At 36.0% G+C, this 14035-nt stretch overlaps 1 protein-coding gene across 1 annotated transcript in view; it reads left to right on the forward strand.

Annotated features, from left to right (window-relative positions):
- The window catches only part of GNAT3 (G protein subunit alpha transducin 3), a gene marked incomplete at both ends in the record, with an annotated part of 50476 nt that overhangs the window by 22522 nt on the left and 13919 nt on the right, over positions 1 to 14035 (forward strand). The window contains 1 exon segment of the mRNA XM_082661712.1: positions 11244 to 11401. Within this exon segment, the coding sequence (XP_082517838.1) occupies positions 11244 to 11401 (158 nt within the window).

Raw genomic sequence — 14035 nt, forward strand, 5'->3', positions numbered from 1 at the left:
TTTTCACTAAGACCAGGAACAAGATAAGGTTGCCCAGTCTCACCACTCTTATTCAACATAGTTTTGGAAGTTTTAGCCACAGCAATCAGAGAAGAAAAGGAAATAAAAGGAATCCAAATCGGAAAAGAAGAAGTAAAGCTGTCACTGTATGCAGATGACATGACACTATACAGACAGAATCCTAAAGATGCTACCAGAAAACTACTAGAGCTAATCAATGAATTTGGTAAAGTAGCAGGATACAAAATTAATGCACAGAAATCTCTTGCATTCTTATACACTAATGATGAAAAATCTGAAAGTGAAATCAAGAAAACACTCCCATTTACCATTGCAACAAAAAGAATAAAATATCTAGGAATAAACCTAACTAAGGAGATGAAAGACCTGTATGCAGAAAATTATAAGACACTGATGAAAGAAATTAAAGATGATACAAATGGATGGAGAGATATACCATGTTCTTGGATTGGAAGAATCAACATTGTGACAATGACTCTACTACCCAAAGCAATCTACAGATTCAATGCAATTCCTATCAAACTACCAATGGCATTTTTCACAGAACTAGAACAAAAATGTTCACAATTTGTATGGAAACACAAAAGACCCCGAATAGCCAAAGCAATCTTGAGAATGAAAAACGGAGCTGAAGGAATCAGGTTCCCTGACTTCAGACTATACTACAAAGCTACAGTAATCAACACAGTATGGTACTGGCACAAAAACAGATAGATCAATGAAACAGGATAGAAAGCCCAGAGATAAACCCACACACCTATCGTCACCTTATCTTTGTTAAAGGAGGCAGGAATGTATAGTGCAGAAAGGACAGCCTCTTCAATAAGTGGTGCTAGGAAAACTGGACAGCTACATGTAAAAGTATGAGATTAGATCACTCCCTAACACCATACACAAAAATAAGCTCAAAATGGATTAAAGACCTAAGTGTAAGGCCAGAAAGTATCAAACTCTTAGAGGAAAACACAGGCAGAACACTCTATGACATAAATCACAGCAAGATCCTTTTTGACCCACCTCCTAGAGAAATGGAAATAAAAACAAAAATAAACAAATGGGACCTAATGAAACTCCAAAGCTTTCGCACAGCAAAGGAAACCATAAAGAAGACCAAAAGACAACCCTTAGAATGGGAGAAAATATTTGCAAATGAAGCAACTGACAAAGGATTAATCTCCAAAATTTATAAGCAGCTCATGCAGCTCAATAACAAAACAACAAACAACCCAATCCAAAAACGGGCAGAAGACCTAAATAGACATTTCTTCAAAGAAGATATACAGACTGCCAACAAACACATGAAAGAATGCTCAACATCATTAATCATTAGAGAAATGCAAATCAAAACTACAATGAGATAATATCTCACACCAGTCAGAATGGCCATCATCAAAAAATCTAGAAACAATAAATGCTGGAGAGGGTGTGAAGAAAAGGGAACACTCTTGCACTGCTGGTGGGAATGTGAATTGGTACAGCCACTATGGAGAACAGTATGGAGGCTCCTTAAAAAACTACAAATAGAACTACCATATGACCCAGCAATCCCACTACTGGGCATATACCCTGAGAAAACCATAATTCAAAAAGAGTCATGTACCAAAATGTTCATTGCAGCTCTATTTACAATAGCCTGGAGATGGAAACAACCTAAGTGTCCATCATCGGATGAATGGATAAAGAAGATGTGGCACATATATACAATGGAATATTACTCAGCCATAAAAAGAAATGAAATTGAGCTATTTGTAATGAGGTGGATGGACCTAGAGTCTGTCATACAGAGTGAAGTAAGTCAGAAAGAGAAAGACAAATACCGTATGCTAACACATATATATGGAATTTAAGAAAAAAAAATGTCATGAAGAACCTAGGGGTAAGACACAGACCTAGTAGAGAATGGACTTGAGGATATGGGGAGGGGGAAGGGTAAGCTGTGACAAAGTGAGAGAGTGGCATGGACATATATACACTACCCAACGTAAAATAGATAGCTAGTGGGAAGCAGCAGCATAGCACAGGGAAATCAGCTCGGTGCTTTGTGAACACCTAGAGGGGTGGGATAGGGAGGGTCAGAAGGAGGGAGATGCAAGAGGGAAGAGATATGGGAACATATGTATATGTATAACTGATTCACTTTGTTATAAAGCAGAAACTAACACACCATTTTAAAGCAATTAGACTCCAATAAAGATGTTAAAAAAAAAAAGCACAGTGAACACTAGCTCTCTTCTTCCACTTTCCATCTGTCCTTCAACCATTTCCATTGCTCTTGCCTCTGGCACGTCACAGAAATTGCCCTTATAAATGTCAGTTATGATTTCCTAATTGCCATTTTTTAGGAAGTGATGAGTCCTTATTTTAATTCCACTTGACTTCATTGAGTTTTTCCCTCCTAAAGCTTTACCCTGGCTTCTAGGTTCACTCCCTTTCCCAGTTCACCTCCAAACTCTACTATCCTCCGCGATTCTTTGACTACATCTTCATTGTTGGTGTCTCTACTGTATCAGGCCCTCTTGTCTGCTTACTCTACGGCTTCATCACATGAAAATCGCCGAAGTCCGCTGATTTTCACAATCGTCTTCAAGGGGACTGTACCAGAATATTTCTTCCAAACTCAGACACTTTGTCTGAACTAGGGAAGCAGATAATATCTACCTCTATATTCTGTGGATAGGTCTAAATCAGAATAAACAACATTAAACTTACCTGCCCATCTGGCCTGTAGTCCCCTACAATGAATCACAGCAACTAAAGAAATCACAGCCTCTAAAGAAATAAATCTAGGTGTAGTTATATTGACCCCTCACTCTCTTACCAAGTTATGCTACATCTGCGTAAGGTATGTTTCCCAACATGTCACTTAACTCTACTGTCACTGCCTGAGTTCAAAACCTCAGCATTTCTGACCTGGATTAATAACGGCATCTTGCTGTGCTGTTTCTACTTCCCCGTCTCTTCCTTCCACTGCATTATCCACACTGCCACCAACCGATCCCTGAAAAAATGATTGTATCTCCTTCATAAATTGAATGCTTCACCTACACTATCAAGATGAAGCTCCTCGACGTGGTAAATCAACAGTTCAGAATCCAGCTCTTGCCTATCTCTTCATCCTAACATCCCACAATTTCCCCCTTCCTACTTCCTGCTTCAGAAATGTTGGACTAAAATAGTTCTGTGCACTAGCATGCTATGGGTGGCAATACAGCTTAGTGGCTAAGATCACAGGCTCTAAAAGCAGACTGTGTTTGTTGAACAGCTGTACTACACACTAACATTTTAAGTCAGGGATAGTGACTTAAGTCATAGGATATCTATGCCTATGTTTCTTACCTGTAAAATGTAGGTGATAATTTTACCTACTTTAAATGAAGGCTTACTGTAAGAAATAAGACATAGAAAGCACTTAAAACAATGTTTGGCACATACTGAAAGCTTGATAATTGTCAGCATCTATTTGGTCACACAGATCCTTCTGCCTAAAATGTTCATTTTCCTTTTGACTCTCTGGAAATAACTATTTATCCTTGAAAAATCAGCTGATCATCACTGCTGCCAGGCAGTCTCCCTGATGGCTTACAACCACTCCCAATAGAGTTGATCACTTTTTCTAGTTCATCATACCACCTGCCAGTATTTTTGCTAAACATTATCACACTGTACAAAAATAGAATTTCATGCCCTATCTTCCTGTAATCTACTACTCTCCAGTAGAACTTTCTGTGGTGACAGGAATGTTACACCTGTGCTCTCCATATGTGGCTACTGTGATTGAGGAACTAAACTTTTAATTTTACTTAATTTTAATTGACGTATCTGGTGGCTACTGTATGGGGCAATGGTGCACTAGTCTGTTTTTAGGGAGGAGGGACTTTTATAATTCATTCATTCTCTTCAGTGTATGAAATATGTTACTGAAAATGCCCAGTAAATACTTATTAATTTGAACAGATCTAGGAATGAACTTCCAGGTAGAGAGCTCTGTCTCACATCAATTGCAGCCCTTAAAAAGCAATATTGCTTAAGTCCCACTACAACTGGATTTTGTTAACTGTGCTTTTGTCAATTTGCTTGGTGAAAGGTATTTCCTCATCCTATGAGAAAAGTAGAGCGATCAGAATCTGTTCCAGGAAGAAAACCTAGATGCCAGGTTTATTTATAATTGCCATTTAAATTTACTAATTAAAGTAATATTCTAATTTCAATTTTTGACAGAGAACTGGGATTTCTTTAATGAACTTATTCCTGATCTATCCATAAAGACATTTTACTATTTTTTTTCTACAGCCTTTAATTGACTATTTTATTCACTTATTTATTTAATTGCTTGCTACAGCAGGACAAACATGGCCATTTTTGAAGTGGAAATACAGCCATTATTGGCAATCAAATATTAAAAACAATAAATAATAGGTATAGGTACTGCCTTTACTCCTTTCACTAAGAGTTCTTGTATTTGAAGGTTCTAATATCTTGGGAGGCATTTGTGTTGTTTTTTCCCCCTATGCTAAAGCCTCTATGTGTATGGATGCAACGCAAATCCTTAGTAATATGTCATTCAAATGATGCCTAGTGAACACACAAGCACTTTTGAAAGCAGTAAGAAAAAAAACAGAAAGCAACAAGAACATATTATGCAAAAAAGTAATTAGCATACACAAAGACCTTAACTTTCAATAGGTGTGTATTCCAAAACTAGTGGTAAAACTTTGAGTTCTGTTTGAATGAGTGGAAGGGAAAGAAGAGTTCAGCCAAATTAAATGTCTAGGCATTTCAACTTTGAGAACTCAGCGGCAGGTACACACCATGGAACAGCGACAATGGATTTAACAGAGGGTAATTACCGCCATTAAAGAGGATGCCTTCGTTACTGTTATAAATAGAAAGTAGGCACTCCTATTTTCCAGTGTGTCTTAAGTGATAGGACAAGATGTGAATGTTATGTTAAATTACTTCATCTCCTCTAGACGTCATGTTATAAACACCACAAAAAGTTTCAGAACTCTGTGTATATCTTTGTCCTCGGTATATTGAAATCTTTCTCTTGAAAAGAAATAACCTTGCTAAGTAAAAAGCTAATGACTGACCCTTAAGAGACAACCAAGTATAATCCCCTTATTTAAAGATGTAAACAAAAACGAAGGGCCAGAGAAGATTAGGAAGTTGACCTGCATTAAATAGGCAGAGTTTAGGGCAAAACCCGCTTCTCCTGGCTTCCGCTATAGTGCTTTTCCCTATACAAGGATTTTTAACAATTAGGATTATTTCTTTTATTTTCTCCCTTCTAAGCAATAATAGTTCCTCAAACAGGTTTTCCTTCTGCAATCCTTTGAGGATGATTTAGCAATGTTTGAATTTGCATGTGTAATATTGCATTTATTTGCATCACTACCTTGCCCACTGCTACTTAAATATATTTTTTGTTTCATGCAGCCCAATGTTTGCAAATCAGTGATGCCAGTCATCACTAAATACCTGAAATGTGTTGGTTAAGAGTCTTAATGATCTGGCACGCAGGTGGAGTGAAAATAGACTCTGTACATGGCTGCCATTATGCTAACTAGAAAATAGAAATGAATGTCATTTATTCAAACCCTACATTAAATGGTGTAAACAGAGTAACTTAAGCAGCACTAAGTAATTGACATAACTCCTTAGCAGTACTTATGTCCTCAAGCATCACAGTTGGCAGGTACTATATAGCTCATATTTTGATTTCAATTAACGTAGATGATAGCAGTTTCAATCACATTCTTCAGTATTTGATTTTAAGATTAATACACTCTCTACCTGGCTTAAACTGTTTAATTCAACAGATCATTGCTAAGCACTTTGCTTATGTGTGGCTTTCAGAGATCTGGTGTCCTATGGCTTTCAATTTAGCTTTCAATTTACTTATACAGTTTATATATTTCAATTTATTTTATACAGTTTGTACATCATCACACAGATTGCCATTCAAAGACAGAAAGTATCCTAACCGAAAATATACATGAGCTTTATTAGTCACTGGTTCTGTAAGTCTGGACAAGTTACTTAGGTTTCAGATTTTTCATCCACACAGTGTTAGTGCTTTCATCATTAAATTACAATGACTATTACAGGAGGAAGCAAAACCATAAGAAACCCACATAAACACAAAGTATTGAAGAACGTTAAGCTCCCAGTAAATATTAGGTATTTTTAGTTTCCAATAATCGCATTGAATGGAGGCTCATTAACACTTATGTATTGAAGTCTACACATCCAATACCATTTGAAAAAGTTTTTTTTCATCAAACTATTATTGATATGGCAGACATCTGACTGGACACTAGGAATATACTGAGGAATCGGCAGTAAATGAGATGGAAATAGTATTTGCCCTCTAGAGAAGAAAGTCTGGTGTTGAACAAGTAATTACAAAGCATGAGCTATTTCAAAAGAGCAGCACAGCTGGCTATGGAGCTAAATCCTCGTCATGTGCAGAGAGAATTACTGAGAAAGGGAAGATTGTACTAATGAGGATGGGGCGGAACTAATAAATTTCCCTTTGGAAATGTTGAGTTTGTAATTCTGCGAGCTATCCACATGTATGAACAGTTGAAAATGTGCATTTGAAGTTCAAAGGGGATATTTGGTTAGAGACTTAAGTCTCAGTGTTACTGCCATACGCTTACACTAAGGCATATAATTTACATTAAGGAAGGGGATGGGATGGAAGAGATCAAGTGCTCAGATTGAGAAGAGAAGGGCACTAAGGAGAATGGAGACTTAGGTAACAATATTGAAAAACTCCAACAGTTTCCGGTCATTTGAGAGGAATAGGGAACTTTGGAGAAAATGATGGAACAGTAAGAAGAAAACCAGGAGAATATGGAATCATGGAATCTGAGTGAAGTGCTCCAAAGGAAGGTGATCTAAATTGAAAGGTCTGAAGAGGTCCAGAAGGTAGTATATTTAAAAGAATCTAATGGATTTGATAATGTAGAGATTATGGGAGAGGTTTCAGAAAAGTTGTGAATGCAGACTCCAATGAAGTGTGTTCAGAAATGAGTAGATATGAGAACAGAGTTTAAAGAACTATCGCTGAAGAGTATGAGAGAGAGAGAATCTGTAGTTGAAGGGGAATACAGCTAAAGGGGGGTCATTCTTGTTTCTTTTGGTTTAATGTTTGATAAACTCATTTCATGAGTATATAACTTTAAAGAGGGTAAAGTTGAAGAAACAAGAGGGGGAAATAATAAAGGCATTTACTCTCTCTGAATATTCCTATATCCTATTTTAGAGCATCTAAAGCGATCACTAGACCAACATAAAAGGATGCTGAAAATTAACAACACTTTAATTACACATTTTGGGTGTTGTGACCATCTTTGACATAGCACGCTATGAAGTGAATCCTATAATTTCAACTAAAGAACACTGATTCCTCAAGATGTTCTATGATAAAAGTTCTGTAATCAAATAAGTTTGGGATACATATGTACTATAACAACTTACTGGAAATTTACCAACAGTATTTGTAAGCAAAGGCTCTGAAAATCCTATAGTTAAAACTTGGTATTCTGAACCTGACAGTTCTGCAAATTATTAGGCTATGATATCCTTTCCTTCCATTGATATATCAATATTTTTTTCTGCAACATTTTGACATATGATTCTAGGGTTCAGAATGAGTTCCACAAGGTTCTAGGATCATCTGAGGTCACTAATGTTGATGAAGAAAGTCTGAGTAACTTGTTGAGGAAACATGTATTTCACTTTCTATGCAACATAATTCTAGAACTATCCAACATTAAGAGAATGAGCTATTCTAGAACCACCATAATTCCCAAGCTTTTCCAAATACATGATAGGGAAAAAAAATTTCTTTAGGATGCCACTCATACCCACTGTGAATTATTTGAAACTTTTGGAAAATTATTAGACATTCCTTAAAATTTCTCTAGAACCTAAGGTCTGAGCTAATTAGTATATTCATTTTACTGATTCATCCATTCAACAATATTTCAGGGACATGTACTATGTGTTAGGTTCTGTTCTTGGTTTTAAGGATATAGAAATGAACAAAACAATAAAATCTCTGCCTTCATATGCTTATAGTGTAATATAAAAGATATAAAGTACTGTGTACTATATAGGTAGCAATAAGTGCTATGAAGAAAAATCAAGGAGGTTAAGGGGCTAGAAAGTGATAAAAGAATGAAAGAAAGGGTGGTAGGGAAGGCATTCTTGAGGAGGTGGTATTTGGGAAGAGATGAAGATTTGGGAAGATTTCAATGAAGTAGGAAGTGAGCCACAGCAAACACACGAAGAGATTAGCCATTCTCAAAAGCTCTGAAATGGGGGCTTGGAGAGTTCAAGGAATAGTAAGGAGTCCAGTGTGTCTTGAGGAAAGAGAGACAAAAGTGCAGGGGCAAGGGGGAGGCAGGAAATAAAATTAGAAAGGAAGACGTGGCTAAAAATGTAGAGCCTTGTGAGCCACAGTAAGGAATTTGGAACTTTATTCTGAGTTTGACGGGAAATTACTGGAGTTTTTTTGTTTGTTTTTTTTAACTCTGGAAGATAATAGGTAGGAGTTTGATGTTCGATCAACTTGGCTGTTATACAGAAGACTGTTCATAATAGCTGTTAATTTTGGTGTGATGTATTTCAAAAATTCAAATTTCATTGGTGGGCCCAATCCCTTAAACAGTATCAATTTGGACTCTTTAATTATCATCAACCCTTTGATAACTGTAGAAGAACTGCAAGCATTGAATTGCAGTATGTCTAATACGATATTATTTATGGTTAAAAAAAATACGTTGCCAGGTATTCTCAACTCAGGCTGCACATCTGAGACACCTGGGAGATTTTTAAAGCTACCTTTGCAGACCGTGACACCTGGAGATTCGCTCATTTTGTTTGGGTTGGGGTCCTGGTATTGACATTTTTTTAAAAGTACCCCACATGTTTACAATGTGCAGCCTGGTTTGAAAATCACTACCGTCAACTTTACCTGTGCATGCAGTGCACTAAAACATAAAAGGTCTTGAAAGACAAAACCAAACTGACAGGATGGCTTGCCCTTGGGGAAGCTAATAATAAATGATGATCAAAGAGGACTTCAGGACATTTAAATGCTCATGGTGAGACTATATTCTTGATACCTCGACGAATAAAGTATATGTAAATTAAAAATGGTGACTATTTAAAAGAATGAAAGAGTGTATAATAGCTTGTTTTGTAAAGCTTACAAGGCATGTGATTTTTTTCCCTTTAGGGACAATACTGTTTGAGCAGCTGTTGCGCTGCATCGTTTGTCCTAAATCACACTTTAGTGTGGAAGGAAGCAAATAGGATGATGCCAGCAAAGTGATTGGATCATATTTCACTAATTTGCACTTTCCTATCACATCAAACTAATCGGGAAGAAGGATTTTAAAGTTCACCTTTTGTTGATGCAATAAAATAGGATCAAAGCCCTTGATTTGGGCCAGTTAAAGTTTGGGGCCTAGTGGTCATCTGATCAGTTTGGTTTGGCAATAAAATCCGATTGAAGAAAGATGAAGTAAGGTTTTTAGTCTCAACAGAGCCTCTCTTTAACAATGAGAGCTATACCCTTAGTTCTTCATGCAAAGAGCAGATTTTTAGTAAAATGGTGACAGAAACCTGTCATAGATTTCAAATAATAATAAATTGAATTATATCAGAAAGTCATCAGGTTCTTATTGGACATACTTCACTGGTATCCACCTGATTTTGCAGAAAATACGTTTGGGTTTGACTCTTCAATGCTTATTGTCTTCATTGATTTGGCAAATTTACCTCCAAGTTTTAGATTCGTCATTTGTAAGACGGAGAAAATATTGTGTCTATGTGACTACTGTTGTCAGGATTATTTAAAATATTACAAGTGCTAAATGTCATGTGAGTCGTTATAATAATATGCACTCAAAAGAGTTTGAGCAAGAAAGAGCATGAGCTTTGGAGTCTGACAACCAAGATTTGAGCCCAGATTTCTTCATTTGCTTGGTCTAGCATCATGGTCAATAACTGAATTAGTCTGAAATCCAGATTCTTAAACAAAAATTTTTGTCATAAACCAGTTTTTGATTATTAGTTTAAGTAAACTGTGGCCTACATTATTTACTCAAACTTTTATTTCCTTCTGCCCTTGTCACTTCCAAATATCCCATCAGGAGTAACACAATGCTTGCTTTTTCTTTTCTCCTTTTCCTCTTTTTACTTTACTTCCATCCCATCTCTTTTCCTAATGAAGTCTCAACTCTGCCCTATCGATTTGCCCCAAAGGCACGCAAGTGACAACACACAAGGATGTTCAAAAACTGGGTGGATCAAAATGTTTACCATTGCTGGGCTTCCCTGGTGACACAGTGGCTGAGAATCTGCCTGCTAATGCAGGTGCAGGGGACACAGCTTTGAGCCCTGGTCCGGGAAGATCCCACATGTCACAGAGCAACTAAGCCCATGCACCACAACTTCTGAGCCCGTGCGCTGCAACTACTGAAGCCTGCTCGCCTAGAGGCTGCGCTCTGCAACAGAAGAAGCCACCGCAATGAGAAGCCCGCGCATCGCAACGAAGAGTAGCCCCCACTCGCTGAAACTAGAGAAAGCCCGCTTGCAGCAACGAAGACTCAACGCAGCCAAAAATAAAATTAATTTTTTAAAAAAGTTTACCATTGCTAATTTTTATGATTACAAAGAGGTACATGATCGCAAATAATACTATACATCAATACATTTTTTAAACTATAATTTTAGAGTACTGAGTTTTAATTTCCTTTTTTACTCTAATTCTTACTTGGTATTTTTGTTTCCTGGAAAATATATGGCCATAATCAAAGGAAGACAATGTGTCTGACGAGATCAGGTTCATTACCCTTTGACACTAGCATTTTGGTTGTCTAGAAGCTCAGTGGACTCACACTAAAATATTGTTATCCCTTTTTACATCACATTTAGAAGTCAGTGATATATACCAAAATATCCTAATTTCTCCACGTAATAGTTCACAGTTTTTGCAATGAAAAACTTTTCTGGACATGAGCCAATCCTTATACGGAACTTGAGTTCTAATGTATTAACCTGAAAATATAGTGACTAGATGCTCAATAAAATTATTACTGAATGAAATAAGAATCAACAAATTGAAATGCTCTATTGGAAGAAAATGAATATGTGATCCCAAATAACAACGTATTTTTATCCTTCTCACAAAAACAATGCTATAGAAAGACCAAAGACAACTTTATGCGATAACAAATACCCTGGAAGATGGCAGCATGATGCCTGAATTGGCTGAGGTAATAAAACGACTGTGGAGAGATCCAGGAATTCAGGCCTGCTTTGAAAGGGCATCTGAATATCAGGTCAATGACTCAGCAGCTTAGCAAGTGAATGCGGTTTGATAGGAACTGTAGCTGAAACATTTACATTTAAGAATTGTAACTCTGTATGCTCTACATTTGTAATCACAAATGATGAAAGTAAATGGCTTTACATTTTATCATACTAAAAAGCAAGTGAAGAGAAAGAAAAAAAGATCATGATGATGTAAATAAGATGTAAAAAACATAACCACAGGAGCATTTTAAATAACTAATTTTGAACCTATATGTCTGAGAAGATATATGTTGTAAATATTTTCTCCCAAATAAAAAGATTTAATCCTTACACACTAAGTTCAGCATGAACACAGACTGGTAACATGCACACTGAGGTCTTGGGCTATTCACTTCATCTCTATTCAAGTTACTAAAATCATCTTCTAAAATAACCTTATTAATGATACATGCTTTGGCTCCATTGGTTCGATGGGCATGATATAGCATTTTAGAAGAAAGTTATGTATTGATTTGAAAAACATTTGTATATTGTGGGATTCTTTTTGAGTCTCAAGCAAGATTATATAATTTTCACAACTTTTAGCCATAAGGAAATTAGGATGTTGTAACAATGTTTATAATTTCATTATCAAAATGATTTTAAATTTCCATTTTAGTAAGTGGTCCTTGACCTGTCCCATGGTTACATGCTTATAAGCACGTGTGCACATGCATGTAAATATAATGTAAATACTTATTCTATATTTCTGTCCATGCATATGAATGTGTAAAAGGGTAAAAATAGCAGTTCTTCTGAGGCTCCCAACAGAACACGCTAGCAGTACTTTAAAAAGCAGTTAAGTAAAAGTTAAACAAATGGAAGATTATTTGAGGACAGAACAGTAAGACGTGCATGATGCTTCAGATTTTTAAGCATAACGAGTAGGAGGATTATGGAGAGAAAACAAACCATATAAGTTCTAGGAAAACATAACAACAGTCTTCTGTGATTGCTCATTCGTTTTCATTTTAAATTCCAAAATCCAATGGACATGTTGCCCTTGGAGAAAAGTCCTGCTCTTATCTCTCTGATGACCTAGAGAATGGATATGATCCTGTGATTACATCAACAATGTTTTAATACTAAGCTATAGTATAAAACATTGCTTTTTGATATGAATCATTGATAAAGGCAGTCACAATCAGAAACTGAATTATGGAATATTCTCATAAAATGTTGCTTAGCAATGTTCTGGGGAGAGAAGAAGAGAAGGATAGTTCAACACTTGTAATTCATACATTTAGTTTCAGATACACATTACTGGTTAAACATTTTCCCTTAAAATAATGTAACTTGTATTTGCAATTATATTATCATTATGTTTACCAAATTCTTTGCTCTTTGATAACAAAAAATTTTACACATTGTATACCCAAAATGGGCAAATAGAATGACATTTTATTGTTTTTCCTAGACTTTCTAATCTTTAATTTTAGCTTTTTTCTTTGTTTTGACACATAAAATATATTTTACACTGGGACTATCACATTTCAGATTCATATTAAAAGCATCTGTCTGTTCTTCAAGTTTAACAAATCTACACAGTATCTATCTGCATCCATTTTTGTGAACCTCGCCAGTAATGTAATGATTTTTAACCACCCACATCGATTTGCAAAGAGCTGTAGAATAACGACAGGAAAAAGAAAGTTTTCATTTAAAATTTAAAAATTTAAATGTTAACTTTCTTTTCCCTTAGCGATTCTTAAAAGGAAGATTAAGTAAAAGCCTGCTAAGAAAAATAGTTAAATGGCCATTGCTTTCTTCCAAAAATTAACAGCCGATTTTTTTCTTTCAAATACTTAATTACATTCACGTTTTAAAACTAAATACACTATCAGATTGATAACACATCCATTTTATTTCATATGCATTATATAGGGCAGGGGTCTTTCTTTTCCTTCTCCTCTCTTCCTTTCTACCTCCCCTCCTTCTTTTCCTTTCTTTCCTTCCTTCTATTTATTCATCCACCCGTCCATCCATCCATCCATTTTTTTGTGTGAAAGTGAGATATCTGTTATTCTCTCAAACCTAGCATCCCTTTAAGTTGAGGCCAGCAAAGAGGTGAGTCCTAATCAGAGAATGTTGTTTGTTGGCTACGTAACACCTCTCCCCTAATCAGTACTAGCAAACTGAAAGAAAAGGGTCATGAGAGTGGGAAAAATTTTAATTAATACTTCATGGTTTGCTGATTGGGCTGTCCAGTGTGTGACTTAAACTCCACGTTTTAAGATTCAACATGGACTTTACTAGGAGAATACTATTTTTATATGATTAGAAAAAGAATCAGATATTTTTTAAGTGATTTGAGCTGGATGTATTCAGGGCCTCTGGTTTGTTTTAGACCACAGGCTTGAGCACCCAAATTCTATATTTGTTTATTAAAATGAACATCTTAAATGCAAATTTGTCACTCTGCTACTGCTTCTGCTTTGCTTGAGATCATTTATGCATGCAAATAAAAGTACATTAAAATGTGTCTTTACCAAAGCATTCATTCAGCTATCATTAAAATGAATTTAATCTCTATCATGGCAGGTATGTTTTTGTTTGGTTCGGTTTGGTTTGGTTTTTGCTCCTGCATGAGCTGACCAGTAGTATACTATCACATATGCAGCCCTGAGTTAACAGGAAATTC

The sequence above is a fragment of the Grampus griseus genome, assembly GCF_964374135.1.
Source record: "Grampus griseus genome assembly, chromosome: 9".
Lineage (NCBI taxonomy): Eukaryota > Metazoa > Chordata > Mammalia > Artiodactyla > Delphinidae > Grampus > Grampus griseus.